Here is a 22,323-nt window from a genome sequence, read left to right as displayed (position 1 = left end):
AAGGTGTGTCCCAAAAATGTTAAATAAATAATAATATATATATATATATATATATATATATATATATATATATATATATATATATATATATATATATATATATATAAAATGTGTTTTATATATCTATATATATATATATATATATATATATATATATATATATATATATATATATATATGTATGTGTGTGTGTGTGTGATCCAAAGTAATTTGTCCAATTAAATTATTATTTTTAAATACCAAATCCATCACTTTGGCTGTAGAAAGTCCTTGATTGCTAGTCAAAAATGCACATATATATATATATTTGTGTGTGTGATTGAAAGTGTGTTTAAACTGAAACCACTTTTCATCAAAATGGAAAAAGCTCCCATTTTGTGGAATTATACCACAAGTTTTTACCAAGAAACTAAGAAAAAAAACAAAAGGCATTTCATACAACTCATGACGATTTCAAATAATATTTATTTGTACAAACTGCTAGAAAACTGAGAAAGCGATCACAGAGTTCTCCAGAGGTTCACCTGACTGAATCTGAGGCACACGTGTTTAAGTGCGTAACCTTTGTCTTTATGGTTAATACAGAATCAGTCCTTCTTACAATACAATCCTTAAGAGCTACCAGCGTAAGCTGTCAATGGATCAGCTAATGTTGCCATATGAAACAATACCAGCGAGAAGACATCCCAGTCGCTTAACTTCATAGATAAAATAAAGCATTATCTGGAGATTAGAATGCTTAGAATTAGGACAAAAACAAATCTACAATTATAGATTTCAAAATCAAATGTGAATTTTAACCTTCTTTGAAATCAGAATCTAACCGGCCTGTTTTAAGTGCTATATTTAGCATGGAAAAATAACATATTTTTTAACTTGTAGAGCTTCTTCTGATCTTTTCCTTAACACTTTCTCGAGTAAAGCATCATTTCAAAGCAAGAACCTCCAGATAATGAATAGATTATGAACATTTCAAGGCATCACGGCACGTCAGTATTTACAGAATCTATTTGTGTGCGAGTGCAATGTGTTACAGTCTGTGGAAGTGTGAAGGTTACTGAGGATAAGCTTCGATCACCATGGCATGACCCTGCAACACACATACAAGAGAGCGTTATAAGAATATTTTCACGTGAGCAAATGATTTGCTGGTTCTGTAGTGTCACACACCTGTCCTCCAGCGGCACACGCTGCCACCAGGCCGTACTGACCACCCTCTTTCTGCAGTCTGTGGGCCACGGTGGTCACCAGTCTACAGCCGGTGGCCGCAAACGGATGTCCAAGAGACAGAGAACCTCCCCAGGTGTTAAACTTCTCCATCGGAGGGGCACCAACCTGAGAAAAAAAAAAGAGACACAATGTGCAATGAGTTTTCATTATTATTAATTTCATCATCGTTACTGTGGCTCATCTACAGAGAGAAACAAGATTTCCAACCAATTATTTCACAGCCTTACATCTTGAAAAAAAATTCAGGGCCCTCATTTATCAACAGATGTGTGCGTAATGAGTGTGTAAGAACATTTTCACGCAAAGTGTGGGATCTACCAACTTGTACTTATAGGAAGGAATGTAGGACAAAATATAGAACCTTTTCTATGCACTGCTGATAAATAAGGCCTTAAATGGCTTAAAATTGCCTAATTTTGAAAATACCAATAAAAACTTTCCATCATGTACAGTTTTTTCCACATATATTACTGTATGTATCAGCTTTAATGCAATGCCAAGTTTTCAAAATTCTTAAATTAAATTCAAAATTCAATTGAACACTTTTCAATTTAAAAGTATTCAAAATGTATCATTTAACTTACAATCTGCAAAGGCATAGAAAGATATGTTCAAATACTCAGTTTAATGTCAAATAACTTTACATAAGTTTTTACATAAATAGTTATAAATAAATAAGCTTTTTCACAAAACCTGTAATTTTCTGTTGCTTTTTGGATGTAGTAAAACACCCACAGATGCAGCAGAAAACATCAGGGTCATGTTTGCATATTTTTCTGTCACTGGCCATAATTATATCCTTGAAATCAGGATTAGGCATAAAATAATGTGTTCATAATCATTCATAAACTTGAAAATGGGCTGAGAATTAAAAAAATAGTTGTAACCTGATTCAGAGGAAGACTGGAATCATGTCTTTGTGGGAGTTTTTCTGCTGATCAAGGGATAATACAAGACTTCTTCACCTTACAAATGGTTGTTGGAAGCAAAAATGCTACGAAATGCATCATATTTTATTAGGAATTGTGACATGCTCGAGCAAAACAGGCACTATTTCTGGAATCAGATCCCTAAAATTAATAAGAAACAAGTTTATTATTCAAATATGAAAAAATGACACATTTCTTTTCAATTCACCTCAAGTCACACATAACTACATTAAATCAGCGCTTTAGAAATGGTGAGTTTGCATGACAAATGCAACTCATATTTTCTTCTTTAAAACCTAGTTTTCTTATGCTTTGTTTAGTCAATGATTTCTTATCCAGTGGGACATCTGGTATATTTATTACTGCTCAAATCCCCTTGGAGTGTCCTGAGGTTTAGTGTTTTGCTCAAGGGCAATATGGTGATAGTTCATGAATCAAGCCCTCCTGAATTTTGAACACACAACCTTCGGGTTGATCATTAAGCACTATTTCACACCCACCTTCGTTTTTCTGCCCATATATGTTTGGGCGAACCAGTCAGATTCCATCGCCTTCAGGTTTGCCATGATCTGACCCTGCAAAACAATAAATAGGTAGACAACTAAAGTATCTGCACACACAATCACTACTAAATGCCGTAAGTGTTCCGCATAGGATTTTTAACACCATGTCAGTGGAAAACTGGAAGGTGATGCTTACAGCAAAAGCTTCATGGAACTCAAACACATCAATGTCATTCAAGGTCAGACCGCTCTTCTCCAGGACCTTTGGAGTGGCGTAGGTCGGCCTGAGAGAGAAAACAACCCAGACACGAGTGTGTGTCATGAGAGAGAGAGATTTAAATAGAGAGAGAGAGAGAGAGAGAAAGAAAGAAATGTGTTTACATATTTAAATTGATATTGAATAATAGATTTTGATGACAGATTATTATGCCTGATAATCGATTTGGACAACCAAATAAAATTATAGTTTTGTTTCAGCCTTTAGACACCACAATAATCAATCATAAAATAAGAACAGTAAAACATATTTCAACAACAATAACAATAATTAAAATAATATTTATGGCATTACGCAACGTTGTTTTATGATGTAACGGTTTACCTTAAAATTATTTTACCTTAAGTAATGTATCACTTGCGAAAAAGTCTACCATTCAATAGTTTGGGGTTAGTAAGTCTTTTGAAAGAAATTAATACTTTTATTTAGCAAGGATGGGCTTACATTTAAATTTTCTATTTCAGATAAATGCTGTTTTTTTAACTTTCTATTCATCAAAGAATCCTGGAAAAAATTATCTTGGTTTCTACAAAAAACGTTATAATAATAATAAATGTTTCTCAAGCAGCAAATCAGAATATTAGAATGATTTCTGTAGGATCATGTGACGCTGAAGACTCGAGTAATGATGCTGAAAGGAAGACATTACATTTTAAAATTAAGTGCATTACATTAGAAAACATCAATTTTATTTCATAATCATTTCACAATATTACTGTTTTATTATATTTTTGGTTAAATTAATGCAGCCGTGGTGAGCATAAGAGGTTTCTTTCAAAAAAAATTGAAAACCTTTACCCCCGTTTTGAATTCTTTGTATTAAGAATGACAACTAGGGAACAAGGTATATCCTTATAGGAGATAAAGAAGATGAAGCATATAAAAACAGAACAGAAAATGTTTCAGACAGGAATCTAAACCACAGAGTCTCATTTTTTTGCAGCCTGTGTGAATGAGTCACAAACACACACGCCACAACACAACCAAACCACAACAGTAACAAAACCTCACAGGCCTGAAAGAGAAAGACGAGAAGAAAAGAGGCAGGAACTCACCCGAGAAGGAGCTGGTCTTTTGGGTCTTGAGACACGTACACAAAATCTCTGAAGGTAAAAACACACAGACAGACATAATATCAACATCAGCATCAGCAGCATGAGCCGCTGAGCGCTGTAGAAGTGATGTCTGTCTGCTGTAATGGGACACTATAAACACTGATTATTACACGACAGGACCCTACAGCTTCAGGAAACTAAGCTTTAAAAAGAGTTTACTATCATTTATTAAAAATGACATTTACTGAAATGTAAATTGCATCTTTTTTTAAATGTGAAAATACTTTATTCTTGACCAGTATAATGTGAAGCAACAGTTTTGTGGTAAACACTTGTGTTTTTGGTTTTCAGATAGTACTTCTGAGGCATTTTTGCAGCCTAAATTCAATACATACACTTGATTCATGGGTAAATTCTGACAGATCAGCTAAATTGTTTCTCTAACACAGATGATGTTGTCAGTGAGATGCTGCTGGTAGTAGTTTTTAATGTAAGGCATTATTTTTGTTTTGTACCTGAGATACGCTTTAGGCTTGTAACCCATAGCAAGAGCTTTCTCCTCTGACATGATCAAAACCGCAGACGCTCCGTCAGTCTGAGTGAACACACACACACACACAGAGCAAAAGCTCATGACAAATCTGACAGATATTCCTTAAATTAAAAGTCTGGTTAAACAAATTGGATAAAGCAGAAACTCAAATAAACTGACCAGGAAGGAGGAGTTTGCGGCCGTCACCGTGCCGTGAGGCTTGATGAAGGCGGGTTTCAGTTTGGCCAGCTGTTCCATGGTGGCAGGACGGATACCGTTATCTTTAGACACAATATCCCTCCCTGTGACAAACACATCATCACATTTAAAGTTTAAACAACAAAATGAATTGCTAAAAAAAAAAAAACTGTTACTCATTTGTAAAATCTGCATGCAATATTGTTGCTTAGTCCATACAGACCTAGATGTGAAAGCACCCTCATAAGTGTTAATAAAAGTCTTTTTTCTGTTCAAATCATTTGCTAACTGCACTTTCATAATTTGCCTGCAAGCTGAATTAATAAAAATAATCTAAAGTATGACAGATTGTTTCCACTACGATGAAAAATACAAAAAAAAAAAAACAACAACAACGTAATTGCAACTTTCTCACAATTCTGACTTTTTCCCCCCTCACAATTTTGAGTTTATTTCTCACAATTCTGCCTGTTTTCAATCAGAAAAGTCAGGATTGCGAGATATAGGCCTAAACTTAGAATTGTGAGATATAAAGTTGCCATTCTGATAAAAGAGAACCCAAAAATGTAATTTTTTAAAAACAGAATTATGCGATGTAAACTCAAAATTGCGAGAAGGAAATTCTGCCATTTTTTCATAGTCATAAAAGTCAGAACTGAAAGATATAAACTCTAGATATAAATGTGAGATGTAAAATCACAGTTCTGAGAAAAAAGGTCACAATTTCAAAATATAAACTTAAAACTCTAAGAAGAAAACCCTAAACTGTAAGATATAAACTCAAAATTGTGAGCAATTGAGTCACAATTATATATATATATATATATATATGTGTGTGTGTGTGTGTGTGTTTTATTTGTATTTTTTTATTCCACGCCAACTGTGAGATGTAAACTCGAAATTCTGAAAAAAGGTCCCAATTCTGAATTCTACCTTTTTCCCACAAATCTGACTTTTTAAAAAAAAATAGATGAAAAGTTCCAATTGTAAGATGTGGACACACAATTGGAATTTTTTGTCCTGTGGCAGGAAAAAAACCTGAATTATGAGAATTGCGAGAAAAAAAGTCCAAAACCTCTTTCTGGCAGAGGCTGAAATGCTGTGGCAAGAGCTGCTGTGATTGTGTTAATTGTTCACCTGGCACTTTAAAGCTGATGACATCACTGAGCAGCCCGCTGTCTTGAGCTTTCTTTGCGAGCGTGTGAGATCGCAGAGCAAATTCATCCTGCTCTAAACGCGACACACCGAATGCAGCCGCCAGACGGTCCGCGGAGTGTCCCATTGTCTCGGCTGTGGAGAAATCTTACAAAACCAACACCAAAACACACACACACACACACACACACATTTAAGAGCTTACAATACCAATACCACAACAATACCATACGGACTGTAGTTAGTCAGACTAAAACACTGAAATATAGGTGTTCTAGTGATATATTACATTTTATTAAACAAATAGCTCTGGCTGTAATGTCTGACCAGACATGTGGTTGACTTGTGACAGCACCAGTAAGTGTGGGTTGAGAATTACAAACAATCAGTGATATTGTGCCATGTACTGTTTGTCAATTATTCCCTCAAAATTGTTTTTGAATTTATACCTGTCTTTATGGCTATTTATAGCCATTTAAAATCTAGTTGTCTTCTGTATAATAATATCCAGCTATTTTGCTAATAACCTTTTTAAATAATAATAACAATATTTATATAATAAAATAAGTAATGATATTTATATAATAATATAATGTTTTTATATATATATAATAATATAATGTTTTATATATATATATATATATATATATATATATATATATATATATATATATATTCATATTTTTAGCAAGTTTTTATTTAGTTAATTTATAGTTAATTTATAGTTGTTAATTTATAGGTATTAGGTGTTATAGATGTTTTCTGTATTTTCCAGATATTTTTGCTTATTATCCGTGTAAAGAATAAATAATAATAATGGTAATTATATAATAATGATAACAACAACAATAATAAAAAATATTATTATTATTAAAATATATAATGTAAATTGACTGTAATAATAACAATAATATTATAATTAATATTCATTAATAAATATGTGAGGATTTTGCATGAGAAAATGCTAAACTGATATACTGCTGCACACCTCAGCATTTACTAGGGCGTTCTCAGTGTCTCTAAAATATTCAGTTTCTAGATTTGTACAAAAATTGCTTTAATAATGTCTTTTTGAGTAATATGTCACTTGGAGTGATAAATGCACGATACATTAATTGTTTTCTGTGATTTGGGCAATGTACCTAGACAGTCAAACTGAGGTGTGCTGGGGGCAATAAGTGAGGTGTATTATGGGTAATGTAGTACCTCAGGTGAAAGGTGAGCGAGGCGAATGGAGCCCAGCAGAGAGAGCCGAGCCCCGAGGGTCTTTGCCTTGTTGAGTGACAGCATCGTCTTCCTCATCTTGCGGCTGTGACGAATGGGAACGTCAGACATAAACTCAACCCCACCGGCGACGACAGCATCACACTGACCAGCAGCGATCAAACCAGCAGCTACAAAACAAATTAACAATCAATAGTCCAGTTCAGTGCCTTCTGCTGAATGTTCAAGTATAATTCAATTACAATCTGTCAATGTGCACAAAGGGCGAGTGATTAGCTGTACAGAAGGCTATATATATATATATATATATATATATATTGTATGATGTATTCAATAACTGCCATCATCATAAAACGTGTGTTCAGTACCTGTGGTCATTGCTTGATTGGAGGAAATACACGCCATAGTCACAGTGTGAGCAGGAGTCTTATCTGAGAATCCAGCACCAAGTGCTGCCTAAAAAAAAATAAAAACAAATAAAAAAGAATTATTTCCAAATAAACATCATAAATAATTTAATAATCAAAAACCATGTAGCAAATGCAACGCTTCTTAGAAATGGTCCTTTCACTAATGATATGACCAGAATTATTATAGTTAACTTAACAAAAAATAAATAAAATAAATGGAAATTAAAACAAAAAAAATATATATAAAATGTTTTTCTATTTAGTTAAGGCATTTCTTTTTTTTTCATCTAATTTGATGTACTAACATAACTAAAACTAAAATAAAAATGAATGAAAACTAGACCTATTTGAAGAAAAGAGAAAAACACAAAAATGCTAACATTTTAAATAAAAATAAAATGAAAACTGCAAAATAAGAACCAATTCAAAATATTTATAAAAACTATAAATGTTTTTTTCACAAATATAAAATTGCAAAGGAAAAACAAAAAAATATATATTTACAAAAACAGAAAAGGATATCTATCTTATACAAAATAATGCACATAGTTCATAGTTTGATTTCACTGTGTGATTTAAATGGGAATGGGAACCAATGTGAATATATAAAGTACAATGCAAAATAATTTTTGTGGCCACAAAAAGATAATTACAACAAAAATCACAGGAACAGTAAAGTCCCTTTTAAATATTTAAACCTTTTAATTACATTTTGAATTTATGCTGTGAATGAGTCTGCTTTGTTTTGATGCTTAGTATGTTTGCTGACAACATCCACACGTTAAGTTCCTGATTCAGAAAAAAAATCCCTTGCATTAAATTGAACATATAGACAGCTGTGGAAAAAAATTAACATCCTGCTGTACCCAATATAACAATGCACAAACACAGTCACTGCAGTAATGCAGATGAAATCTCTACGCAGATGATGCTGACCAATGAGAGGTCAGGATTATTATACACAGATCAGACAAACTAAAAATAGCTTCAACATCCTAATTCTATCTTAGAAATCATCACAGACTAGAGGACAGACTGACCTCTCTGGCCACATTACTGGTCTTCACTTCCTGAATAACAGTTCCATACACAATATAATCAACAGCATCTTTAGGGAGACCGGTTCTGTTCAGCAGACCTCTGATGAAAACACAGACAGACAGTTAGTCCTGAACGTTACAGTGACCAGTGAATCTTTGTGTGTGTATGTGATTGTGTGGTGACTTACTGTAACGCAGCTCTGGCCAGATCGTGGGGCATCAGGTCAGCATATCTGATAACAAAGATACAGAGAGCACAGACACAAAGAAAGATTTCTTCAATTTCTTCAAAAAGGCAGCACTGCGTTTATATTCCTAAAACTTTCCGGTTCGAGTTTGTCCTAAATCTGCAATTAATTCAGCCTAAAACTTTCACTTGTATATCATTTCAGAGTAATGCGTGCCATAGAGTTTCAGATTTTGTAACCTTAAAAATGAAAATTTCCTTTTGCTGTTTGGCATTTAATAACAGGTAAAAAAACTGAAGCAACCAGGTCTGATGCATTAACGTCTTTATGAAGTGTAAAGCTGTGCGTTTATAAGAAACAAACCCATTATTAACGCATTTTAACTTCAAAAATTTGTTCCTGTGGCTCAGTGGTAGAGCATTGCATAAGCAGTGCAAAAGGTCGTGGGTTCAATTCCCAGGGAACACACTGATAAAAAAATTAATAAAAATGTATAGCCTGAATGCTTGGAGAAAAGCATCTACTAAATGCATAAATTTAATAATCCATAATACCGCTTCCTCCGGTGAAAAAGTCCATCCACTGTTGTCACATCAAAATCCACCCACAAATTTGTTTACAACTAGTTTGGACTGTTTTTTTTTCTTGTAAACGATGCTTGATCTGTGCATATTTCTCTCCTGATTCAGATAAGATGAATTTTCACTGGAAAAAGCAAGATTATAGATAGAGGACTCATATTTCAGCTGTAAGCAACAATTTTAAGTTAATAAAAAATGACTTGATGGATTTGTTTCTTACAAACATGCAGCTTTTCACTTTGCAATATGTTAACTGATGAACTGGAGTGATGTGGATTGTTGTGATGCTTTTATCAGCTGTTTAGACTCTCATTCTGACGGCACCCATTCACTGCAGAGGATCCATTGGTGAGCAAGTGATGTAATGCTACTTTTCTACAAATCTGTACCCCTTAAAGAAACAAATCTTGGATGGCCTGAGGGTAACTTCTCAGTATTCTTGTGTGAACTATTCCTTTAATCTCCTTTCTGCACCCTACAAACTATTGTTTTATTTAAACAATTGCTTTCATTTCAATTCACAAAGTCTCAGGTGAATTTAAGCAGCTTGTCAGGCCAAGTCTCTGACTTCATGCTCATCTGAATCCCGAACACATTCTCACTTACGTTGTGCCAGACTGGAGGAAAGGAGTTCGGACGCCATCAACCAGAACGATGTTCTTCACTCCTGGTTTGGCCAGAGTCTTCTTGCTCTTTGCTGTGTGATTACAAAACACAACAGAAAGGACACGATGGACAAACATTATTTACAGTTGTATTGGGAAAATGGAATGGGCATTTTCCATTTTTTACAGGTAAGCATTACACCGGACACATTACCTTGAGCTTGCAGATGAACAGATGTGCTGAGAGAACGAGCAGCTGAACAGAAAGAGAATGCAGTTAGTAATACCGTTCTAATAAGTGATAATGACATGAAATGCTCAATAATCTGCATAACGTGAAGTGTTCGTTAGCTCTGCTGAGACCCAGGACATCCTACCAAACTGAGCAGCCTGCACAGATGTCAATGGGCTGCTCCTCAGTGACGTCAACAACATAGATGCCATCTTCGATTATCTGGAAGACTAGAAACCAAAAGTATGAATGATTATTCAAAACCATCAATCATTCTCTGTCTAACAAAGCAGGTGCACTCATAATCTGGATCACAATACAAAGGAATAAAATAGGGCTGTCAACTGATTAATCGCGATTAATCGCATCCAAAATAAAAGTTTATGTTTACATTATATATGTATGTGTACTGTGTATATTTATTTTTCTTTTATTATTTCTGGTAATATTTCTGGTAAATACAAACACAATATATATACCCTTTATATATTCATATTCTTATATTTTATATTATATATAAATATATTTAATTAATATATAAACATAACATATTTTTCTTAAATATATACATTCATGTGTTTGTATTTATATATACATAATAAATATACACAGTATACACACATATATTATGTAAACAAAAACTTTTATTTTGGATGCGATTGATCGTGATTAATCATTTGACAGCCCTAGAATAAAATAAAGGAATAATTCTTTTAGTTTCCATTCATTCATTCATTCCACGGACATTAATTAAGGATAACAAAGGAATGTTTTATTGTCCAACTAAATGTACTATTATCACACAGTGACGTAAGTGTTGTATAATAAAAATAGATTTATATATTTAAATTTGAGTGTATGAGTGGCCTTCAGAAGTGTTACAGTACGTAAACATTAAGTAACAATATCAAAACTAAGTGTCATCTGCACTCAGATGCCGCAGGATATTTTCTCTTCACTAGCTTCACACTTCTTCATTATTTTTAAGTCCCAATATTCCCAGTTCTGGTGATTTTTAGTGGATGTATGGAGGTGTCAGCACAGGTGTGTAACATCATAATTAACAATCAACATGCTGCACTAACCACAAACAAACAGTCAGGCAACACTGAGTGTCTTCGTGTTTAAAACCCTATGTTTCTCTGAAATAATTACACTTGCTTTGATATTTTGCATCAATGGAATGACATTCACACATTTTTATATGTGGCAAAGTTTTGAAATGCTCTTCAAGTTGCCATTTTTTAAGTATGTGATAGTAATGATAATACAGTATGTGTGTGTGTGTGTGTGTGTGTGTGTGTGTGACCCTTCACCTACTTCTGTCAGTAGACATGACAAGGACAAATATGCAAAGGCATTAAAACATTTAAACAGCAACTTACGATCTTGACGTCATTATAAAACAACACTGATCCTGATATAGCCACACATGACAGTAAAGAAACAGAAAAATGACACTTTAACACATGAACGAGCAGACGGATTCATTCTTCCGCGTGTCTAAAAACACTGATAATCATCAAGAATCATCATATAAACACAACGTGTGGTTTAACATAAGCGCATAAATCACATTTTACCTGTTACTGCTGTGAATGTTGAAAGAGCGTGATATTTGATGTCTCGCGTCTGTCTAATGACTACAGCACTGCGTGATCCGCAGGACCCCGCGTCCCTGGCAACTCGAATCACTGCCTGAGCGAAAAGAAACCCGCGGCGGATTCTTGCTTTATATATTAAAATAGTGACTTTGCCTTAACATATATACACATACATACATAAACAAGTCTATTATAAAGGCTACGCTAAGTGAAATAAGAAGATGTTTTTTTAAAAAAGGCGTTAAGTTGGCTGCCCTGATGGCGGCTGTACGGGCTCGCGCTTGTCAGTGCGTGCGCGTTCACGGTGAAGGATGGCGAGCGCGAGATTGCTGGTGACGCGTAGCGGCTGCACAGCTTTAAAAGCGATCACAGGTGACAAACTTATTTATAAACTTTACATATATATTTTATACAATTGTATTGTACTTGTACTTGGATTTATCCGCTTTTGATTGAAATTAGGAGAGGTTAAATGAGGTGACCTGCAGGAATGAACTTTCACCTAGTTTTGACTGTTGAGTAATAATAATAATAATAAATTAAATTATACCATCATTAATAATAATTATAAATACATGATCCAATGGCAACTATAGTATCCAAAACATTACAGTTTTTACAGCTGTTGTGACCGTGAAATAATAAAAAGTGATACTTATTTCATTTATACAGTGTAAGATATTTCTGCTTATTTGATTTGTTTTTGTTTTTGTTTTTGTTTACAGTTAAGTTTAATGTCAAGTTAGCAAACCGTACACAGATCTTTGTCTGCTGGGTCAAAACATGATACAAAAATATAAATATCAGTGTGTAGCAACAGTAAAAGTTACTATGGTGTACTTAGCACGATTTACCACAGTGTGTAATTTAATTATGTCCATTATTATATTATATTATATTATATTATATTATATTATATTATATTATACTATATTATATTAAACTATATTATATTAAACTATATTATATTTTATTATATTATACTATATTATATTACATTACATTATATTATATTGTATTGTATTATATTATACTAAATTACATTACATTATATTATATTATACTATACTATACTATACTATATTATATTATATTATATTATATTATATTATATTTTATTATATTATATTATACTATATTATATTATATTATATTATATTATATTATACTATATTATATTATATTATATTATATTATACTATATTATATTACATTATATTATATTATATTATATTATACTATATTATATTTTATTATATTATATTATACTATATTATACTATACTATATTATATTACATTATATTATATTATATTATATTGTTATATGTTATGTTATATTATGCATCATTCCATGAATCTTGATGTATTTAGGTTTAATGTTTGTAGTAAGTTTATGATTTCTTGTATTATTTTAACTTGCTGTGACCTGCTGAGCTCTGATTGGACACACGCAGACACGTGTACTCACATGTGGTGTGTGTTTGGTCATGTGAATGTGATGGGGGGGTCGAATGGGGGAACTGCGGCGGAGGACATGTGTGTCTCCAATGACATCAGGATTCTAGGCCAAAAAATGTCTCCTTTTACATGCATTTCAATAGAGATCCAAAATTGAGTAAAGTATATAACAGTCTTATATTTATTCTGTAATACAGTCAATAAAATGTTGATTACAGTCGGTTTGGGCTGATTCAAAGAGAGGTACTAACATAACACAGGTTTTGATTATTATTAACTTGGATTATTTTGTATTTACAACAGCATTTTGTAAGATTAAGAGTTAATGAATCGCTTGTTTAATAATAAACATGAACCAGGCTGGTGGATTACAATATTACTTTGTTAAAAGGAAATGACTTCTGTGTGTGAAGGACTGTTTGACTTTGCATTAAAGGTTCACATGGAACTGTAGACGTGTGTGATCGTGTTTATTTTTGTATTGGGTCAAAGGTCATGGACAGAGGAGTCTCTCCGTATCATCCGCTGTGCTGGGTAACTACTAAAAAGAGAACAGATGATTAGAGACATGTTTCATGTTTTCTTTTTAATCACTTTCTCCATGTCTCTCTCTGTCTGCAGCTCGCACTCATGTCAGTTATGAGGTCAAGGATAATGTTGCTGTGGTGCGAATCAATGATCCGACCTCAAAGGTGTGTTCTGTTCTTCCCTTGATTACTCTGATGTAATAAAGTCAATGTTTTTTGATTTTAAATAAATACTTTTATTCAGCAAGGATGCATCAAAAGTGAGAGTAAACACATTTATAATGTTGCAATGAAAAATTTAATTTGAAATAAATACTGTTCTTTTAAACTTTCTATTCATGATCGTTTCGATTAATCGCATTCAAAATAAAAGTTTGTTTACATACATCTGTTTATTTATTACGTATATATAAATACACACACATACACACATATATTTAAAAAATATATATTTGTATATATATATATATATATATATATATATTTTTTTTTTTTTTATATATAAAAATATAAATTATACACAATACATATACACAATATATATATATATATATATATATATATATATATATATATATATATATATATATACAAATACTTCTTTTTAAATATATACATATGTGTGTGTATTTATATATTCATAATAAATAAACAGTACACAAACATATAGTATGTAAACAAACTTTTATTTTGAATGCGATTAATCGTTTTACAGCCCTAAAAGAACAATTTCTCAACACCATAATAAACTAAAAACAAAAGAAAATAAAAACAAAACACAACTAAACAACACTAAAACAAACCATTATTCAAAATACATTCAAATAGAAGGCAGTTCTTTTAAGTTGTAATTAATTTTCATAACATTACTGCTTTTACTGTTCCTTTTTTAAACAAATGCAGCCTTGGTGAGCACAAAATAATAAAAGAACACATTTTACTCACCCCAAACCTATAAATGATATTATTATATGGATATGATATGTTATTTTGTGTGTTGTAGGTGAATACTCTTGGCAGGCACATGCAGGCAGAGCTGGTGGAGGTGATCAATGAGATTTGGGGGAATTCAGCGGTAAAGAGCGCCGTCCTCATCTCCAGTAAACCAGGAAGCTTCATCGCAGGAGCCGACCTCAAGTACAACACTCTCACGCACACACAGATTGTTCAAACCATTTATAGAGACTCGCGTTCATCGTCACCTCCGTCTTTTAGTATGTTTCAGGCCTGCAAGACAGCAGAGGAAGTGTCATATCTGTTACAGGCAGGACAGAAGATGTTTGAGCAGATAGAGAAATCTCCCATCCCGTTTGTGGCTGCTATTAACGGCTCCTGCCTTGGCGGTGGACTGGAGGTGATCGTGTTATCTTTAATTATTCACTTTATATTTCAAGTATCATAATAATATATAAGTAGTGTATAAATTATAAAACACAATAATAATAAAAAGGTATTACAGTTATATAACTATAATTCACTCTTTTGTCTCACATATTTCCTTTATGGTTATATTTAGGGTAACATTTTAGATTAGGGAACACATACTGACTATTAACTAGTTGCTTATAGTTGTTTATTAATACTAATACAGCCCATATTATCGCCTTATACTGCATGATCATATTTTAGATCCCGTAACTCTACCCTATACCTGAACATAACTACTACAACAACTACCTCACTTACTATCAATAAGCAGTAATTAGGAGTTTATTAAGAGGAAAATTCTTAAGAGTGAATAGGTGTTCTCTGTTTCTGTTACCATATTTAATAAAACAGAACAATGCAATATGATACTTGAAGACTGTAATATTATATGAGACAGTAAACCCTTTAAATTCCACTATGGTTCTCATTTCTTCTGTTCTTTCAGTTTGCCATTGCATGTCAGTACCGTATTGCCACTAAGAGTAAGAAGACGATTCTGGGCACCCCAGAGGTGATGCTGGGACTGCTGCCCGGGGCCGGAGGGACTCAGAGGCTGCCAAAAATGGTGAGTAGTTTACTGGCTCAGATGGTCAGGATATGTAGATGGTCCCTAACTCTGAATGATAGAAAACTGAATTTTGCATCAGTATTTTTCATAATGATGTTTGTGTGTCTTAGGTTGGCCTTCCCGCTGCGTTTGATATGATGCTGACCGGCAGGAACATAAAGGCAGACAAAGCCAAAAAAATGGGGCTCGTCCATCAGCTGGTGGAACCTCTGGGTGATTTGATCAGTTATAATAAATAATAAATAGTCCCTCGATCTCAGGCAAATCATGTAACTAGATTAAAAAGGCTGTTATCTTGGAAAACAGGATTTTTCCTGTTTAAAAAAAAACAAAAAACATAAAGTTTAAAATAGTATCTACTCTAATGTTCATAGTGCAAAAATAGAAATGTGCAAAACATAGAAAAATGATTACTAACACACAAACTCCCTTTCCAAAATAAAATAAAATAAAAATAAGGTACAATAACATTTTAATGAAAGTAAAAATATTTGACAAAAAAACTTATAAGTCTAGGTTAAAGTATTAAAATAAATAAAACTACAATTTAAATAAAAATATATTAACACTAAATAGTAATACTGAAAAAAATTAAATAAAACTAAAATTTAAAAAAACATTTTTTAACTAAATGGTAGTATTTAATATATATATATATATATATATATATATATATATATATATATATATATATATATATATATATATATATATATATATATTATATATTATATACACACTAAATTGTAATATTTAAAAAAAACTAATAGAAATAACAAGACACAAAGTACTATTAAATCTAAATTTATTGCAGTTAAAAAATATTAAAAAAAAAAAAAAATCCTGTTTAGCCTCATTCAAAATATTAAGAAATACTGAAATAGCATATAAATAATTCTAAAACAGCACTGCTTCAGAACATTTATTGAGACCAAATTGCATAAACAGCTTGGAAAAGGCATTGCTACTCATTTAGCATGCACATAAAAAAATAAAAATAAAAAAAATGTCATGTAAATAAGATAAGAAATCATAACATTTACTTACAGAAGTCTTAAAGGTTCAGTAGCAACAGACTGGTTTATAAAAAAGAGAAAAATGACCATGAAAATAGTTTTTGATGCAAGAAACCTTTACTAGCATTTTAAGTGGACTTTCGAGGAAAGATTATAACTCTACACAGGTGCAGATTTGGACCCCTATAACTAAAAGGTGTTTGTGTTTTGTTCGATAAGGTCCAGGACTGAAGATCTCAAAAAAGAGGACTTTTTTACCAGCGAGACCTTTAGCTGTTGATTTTGCTAAAGGTCTTGCTGGTAAAAAAGTCAGAGTGGAAAAGAAGAAAGGACTCATGCAGAGTAAGACAAGCACATTAGTGTCAAGATAAGACAGACTTGACTTGTCTGTTTATTAAAGGATTTTATTGTTTTATAATCTGTTTTTCCAGAGGTGCAGGATTTCGTGATGGGTCTGCCGCCGGTCAGGAAACAGATCTACAAAACTGTCCACAATAAAGTCATGAAACAAAGTAAAGGGCTTTATCCTGCGCCACTGAAGATTATAGAGGTAAACACACACATGAACAGGACACGCATACGCTCATACCCTCACGAACTCTCACGTTTTTTGTGTTTTTAGTGTGTTCAGACAGGCATTGAAAAAGGAAACGCTGCTGGATATCTGAGTGAATCTGAGGTTAGTATCATCACTTTCACTATACGTTTAACCCTAATGTATCATAATTGATACACGATTCTACAAGGCATCTAACTGATCAACATTGCCTTCCGCTGGCTGATTATTTAATTAAATAAAACGGCATATCTGAGCATTTATCAACTTGTATGACCTCACGTCTGTTTTCTAGAACTTTGGCAAGCTGGCGATGACATCAGTGTCCAGAGCTCTGATTGGCCTTTTTTATGGTCAGGTGGCCTGCAAAAAGAACCACTTTGGGCAGCCGGAGAGAGAAGTGAAGTAAGTCTGAGTGATATGATGTCATTAGGACCTGAATGTAACAACTGATTGTGCTTTTGACTTTTTCTAGAAAGCTGGCTGTCCTGGGGGCGGGGCTTATGGGAGCAGGTATTGCTCAGGTAACGATAGACAAGGGTGTGGCCACTATCTTAAAAGATACAACAGAGGAAGGACTTGCCAGGGGTCAACAACAGGTGTACAAAGGGTTGGTGAAGCACATGCACATATATACATCAACATGATAGAAATATGCAACAGTTTGTTTTCCAAACCCTCTTTGCAGTCTCATCAGCTGCAGGTCATAGTATGAGACAGCAGAGGGCGCTGCACTCCGAGGCATTAGAAAGAAACAATATTAAATAGAGCTGAGAGCCACCAGATGTCACCGCTGTAATCTTTCGTGCATAGACAACCTATGAATTGAGACTTTTGCTCTGCTAAAATCCAAACACAAATACATACAAATATCAAAACTATTGAAGGTCTCCTGTTATGATAAGTATTCCTACAGTCAGGGCAAGTATCGAAATGGGGGCGGGGGGTTAACTGTGATTTTCTAGGCATGGAAAAATCATGGAAATTTCTATTGTGAATAATTTTTTGTAGATATTTTGGCTAGATATTGGCTAGAGTCCATTTTCTATTCATTTATTATTATTTTTTTTTTTAATCTTCAAGTATTTAAGTTCAAACTTGTTTTTATTTATTTATTTTTATATTTTATTTATTTATTTATTTATTGTATTTATTTTATTTATTTTTATATTTTAGTGAAGTTGTTTTTTAACAGTTTAAATTCAGTCTGGAAAAATGCTAAATATGTTTATTTTTTCTAAGTTAATTTATTTATTTATTGTAAAATCTTTTATTTTATTTAAATTCAACCAGGAGAAAAAAGTTGGATTTCTGGGTAAAGATTTTATCTATAAATATTTATTCTATTTAATCATTAGGATATTAAGTAAAGATCATGTTCCATGAAGATATTTTGTAAATTTCCTACCATAAATATATCAAAACTTCATTTTTGATTAGTAATATGCATTGCTCAGAACTTAATTTGGACAACTTTAAAGGCGATTTTCTCAATATTTAGATTTTTTTTGGACCCTCAGATTCCAGATTTTCAAACAATTGTATCTCGGCCAAATATGTTAAATAAAAATAAAAATTGACCGTTAGTCTGGTTTTGTGGTCCAGGTTCACTAATATATATATATATATATATATATATATATATATATATATATATATATATATATATATATATAATATTAATTTATAGTTATTTTAAATATTTAAACTTATGTTAAACCTAATAAATATATTTTACTGTTTTTTTTATTCTCAGCCTTAATGACAAAACAAAAAAGAAGAGTCTGACGACATTCGAGAGAGATAGGATTATGTCGTTGCTGTCAGGACAGCTGGACTACCGTGGCTTTGAGAACGCTGACATGGTCATTGAAGCAGTGTTTGAAGACCTGTCAATCAAACATAAAGTGGTGAAGGAGGTTGAGGCCGTAAGTTCAAGTTATGTATGGGTTTGCTTAGCGCAATATATACATTACAGCCCTCCCGATATATACACTACTGATCATACTGTACCTGTCCTGTGTGCAGGTGATTCCTCCTCACTGTATCTTTGCCACCAACACATCCGCTCTGCCGATCAAAGACATCGCAGCAGCCAGTAAGAGACCTGAAAAGGTCTGTGTGTGTGTGTGTTTTAAATGGGTTTGATTGTTATTAGTCAGTACTGGTGACTGATTGTGAAAGTCTTTATGCTGAACTATGTGTGTGTTATGTAGTTGATAGGGATGCACTATTTTTCTCCGGTGGATAAAATGCAACTGCTGGAAATCATCACCACCAATAAAACCTCCAAAGACACAACAGCATCTGCTGTGGCTGTTGGGCTTAAACAGGGAAAGGTCATCATAGTCGTGGGGGTACAAACACATTCTGCTTTTATATTTTCAGATTTTTCTGTGCTACAGCAAGTGATTGTATTGTATGTATATTTCATCAGGATGGTCCAGGGTTTTACACCACTCGTTGTCTAGCGCCTATGTTAGCCGAGGCCGTTCGAGCACTGCAGGTAAATTCCTACATTGTTTGAATGGCTTATGTAGGAAAAAACAATATTTATTTGTTCCAATTAAGGATTGAATGCTTGTTTGTTTAAAATGTGTATTTGTGAAGAACCAGACAACTGTTCAAAACTGTTTCTAATATATGAGCCAAATCTATTTTTTTTTCTGTCTCGTAACATAAACTTTCAGAAAACATTTTAATATGCTGATTTGCTGCTTTAATATTTTTTTCTTATTATCATCATCATCGATGTTCAAAAGAACAGCATTTATATGATACAGAAATTGTTTTAACATTATAAAAGGTACAATTTAGGGACAGTTTATTTAAACTTGGACTGCTTGTTCAAAACTATTTTTATTATATGAGTCAACTCTAATCTTCCCGTCTCATCACTTTGGCTAAAGGAAGGAGTTGGGCCAAAGAAACTGGATTCCCTGACAACAGGATTTGGGTTTCCTGTCGGCGCGGCGACACTTGCTGACGAGGTCGGCATTGATGTGGCGGCTCATGTTGCAGAGGATCTTGGCAAGGCTTTTGGAACACGATTTGGAGGAGGAAATGTTGAGGTCTTGAAGATGATGGTCCAAAAAGGGTTCAAAGGTGCATCTGTTAAACCACATACAGCTTTGTGTTCATAAATTGTCAGTTCGGTCTTACAGAACATTTGATGGCAAGTTAAAGGGATAGTTCACCCAAACATCAATGTGCATTTGACTTCTCAGGGAATAATGGCTTAAATTTCAGAAACTGTATCATCAATATAACAAAAAAGGCAAAGCTATTCTTGTCATATTTGAATTCAGTAGTCAGATGCAGTAGTCATATGTATATATGCACTTCAGGACGCAAGTCTGGAAAGGGTTGTTACGTGTACGGAGCAAAGTCGAAAGAAAAGAAGGTGAACTCAGGAGCTGAAGATATTCTCAAGAGCTTCAAGCTAACAGCGCCCCCTGCTGTGTAAGTTGGTTTTCATGATTTACAAGCATCTTAAAGCCTCAGAAGAAACCCTTCATATTTCTCCTATTTGTCTCTTTAGCTCTGCCGATGAGGACATTCAGTACAGACTCGTGTCCCGATTCGTAAACGAGGCCGTACTGTGTCTACAGGAAGGCATTCTGCCCGACCCCGTGCAGGGAGACATCGGAGCCGTGTTTGGACTTGGCTTCCCGCCATGCTTGGGAGGTAACAAGCACATTACACACCTTAATTAAAGACTTAAAGTGATTTATCTTAACTGATGCGGGCCTAGCACTTAACCCTGAGGCACACCACATTGTGCCTGGGGATAATTTAGGATTTGCAAAGTAAACTTTCACAACCCACCCTTTTCCCACATTTCAGGCCCATTCCGTTTTGTTGATTCATACGGAGCTGACAAACTTGTCCAGAAAATGAAGCACTTTGAGGAGGCTTATGGTAATCAGTTCACTCCCTGCCAGCTGCTTCTTGACCACGCCAAAGACTCCAGCAAGAGGTTCCACAAGTAAAAATTTGCCACTGTTATAATTTTCTGACCTCAACGTTTGGGATCTTATAAAACGTCACATTCACTCAATTAAAGAAGAGCTTTATTTACAAATCCTCAGTTTTGTGTTTTATCATTTGTGGGTTACAAAGCAGATCTTTTCTAACTTGGCCTGTACATAATTTGTCAGTTTATTTATGTGATTAAAGAAAGGGTATCTATGTAAAATCCCTGTAAAGATGAGGTTTGCTCTCTCTCAACAACATCACTTCCCTGTAGAAACATTTCTGAATGGTGCAGCTACATTTTTGTTCTAACCAACGTGCCTCTGATTATGTCCAGGTTGAGCTGAGACACAGACTTTTGCACAGTTATTATTTGATGTAATTTTTGTATAGCATAATAGTTTGTATGTTTGCATATGGTTCTGCTATAATAAACTTGTAACCCCTTGCCTGAGAATTATCTCAAAGTATTTAATTATTCTCACTATATATTTAATTCTCAATATTTATTTTAATGCTTCTGTGAGCAAACGAGAAAGCATTAAAGTATAATTGTTCCTTCATCTCTTTTGTTTCTATTATCTTGGCTCTTTAGGGCCGCCGTAATTCTGTTTAAAACAGTATTCAAACAAATTCCAAGCTATTTGTCAAGCCTGCCAATATGCGTTAACAAGAACAAGTGCTGTTCAAAATGTAAAACTTTAAATAGAAGAACTTTGATTGTTTCTGACATCACTACAACCATTTTCTCTCCGCATGGACGAAACAAATGCACACCGCTCACTAAGGTATGGATATAATTATGTGGACATATTAGTCAAAATATTTATATTTTGTCGTGTTAGCTTTTTTTTCTCCTGACTGTTTAACTGGGATAAACAATTATGGTTAGCCAATGGTCTAAAATAATGGGCGCTTCTAAATGAATATAAATATCCAAGACTGCAATATATATAGCAAGACTGCAAATTTGATATTGATTTTATACAACAGTTCAACAATATGAAGTTAATATTAAGTGACCTACATTT

At 33.3% G+C, this 22,323-nt stretch overlaps 2 protein-coding genes across 4 annotated transcripts; one reads left to right on the top strand and one right to left on the bottom strand.

Moving 5' to 3' along the window:
* Positions 1 to 445: 445 nt before the first annotated feature.
* LOC109113070 (trifunctional enzyme subunit beta, mitochondrial-like) lies at positions 446 to 11,894 on the bottom strand. The gene is given in 16 exon segments (XM_042747345.1): positions 446 to 1,090; positions 1,171 to 1,335; positions 2,660 to 2,734; positions 2,859 to 2,946; positions 3,995 to 4,042; positions 4,510 to 4,589; positions 4,707 to 4,828; positions 5,862 to 6,026; positions 7,028 to 7,273; positions 7,472 to 7,559; positions 8,554 to 8,653; positions 8,742 to 8,786; positions 9,929 to 10,019; positions 10,142 to 10,183; positions 10,305 to 10,389; positions 11,743 to 11,894. Coding segments are annotated over 15 exon segments (1,458 nt in total). The 5' UTR covers positions 10,372 to 10,389; positions 11,743 to 11,894; the 3' UTR covers positions 446 to 1,054.
* A 129-nt stretch (positions 11,895 to 12,023) lies between these two features.
* On the top strand, positions 12,024 to 21,749 carry LOC109113061 (trifunctional enzyme subunit alpha, mitochondrial-like). 3 transcript variants are annotated; one of them, XM_042747341.1, is made up of 20 exons: positions 12,024 to 12,135; positions 13,715 to 13,756; positions 13,844 to 13,914; positions 14,753 to 14,886; positions 14,965 to 15,103; positions 15,623 to 15,742; positions 15,856 to 15,958; positions 16,981 to 17,103; positions 17,193 to 17,311; positions 17,384 to 17,440; positions 17,613 to 17,722; positions 17,793 to 17,927; positions 19,074 to 19,245; positions 19,346 to 19,432; positions 19,534 to 19,674; positions 19,755 to 19,823; positions 20,227 to 20,422; positions 20,665 to 20,779; positions 20,859 to 21,004; positions 21,164 to 21,749. In XM_042747341.1, the coding sequence occupies exons 1-20, from the start codon at positions 12,075 to 12,077 to the stop codon at positions 21,307 to 21,309; spliced, it is 2,286 nt and encodes a 761-aa protein (XP_042603275.1). In that variant the 5' UTR covers positions 12,024 to 12,074; the 3' UTR covers positions 21,310 to 21,749. The 3 variants fall into 3 exon arrangements, with proteins under 3 accessions (XP_042603275.1, XP_042603277.1, XP_042603276.1); XM_042747343.1 differs by having other exon boundaries at positions 12,037 to 12,135; positions 13,659 to 13,756; XM_042747342.1 differs by lacking the exon at positions 12,024 to 12,135 and adding an exon at positions 12,239 to 12,278.
* The last annotated feature ends 574 nt before the right edge of the window (positions 21,750 to 22,323 follow it).

The sequence above is a fragment of the Cyprinus carpio genome, chromosome B20, assembly GCF_018340385.1.
Source record: "Cyprinus carpio isolate SPL01 chromosome B20, ASM1834038v1, whole genome shotgun sequence".
Taxonomy (NCBI): domain Eukaryota; kingdom Metazoa; phylum Chordata; class Actinopteri; order Cypriniformes; family Cyprinidae; genus Cyprinus; species Cyprinus carpio.
Note: the sequence above shows the minus strand (reverse complement) of the source record. Positions and strands in the feature narration are given on the sequence as shown.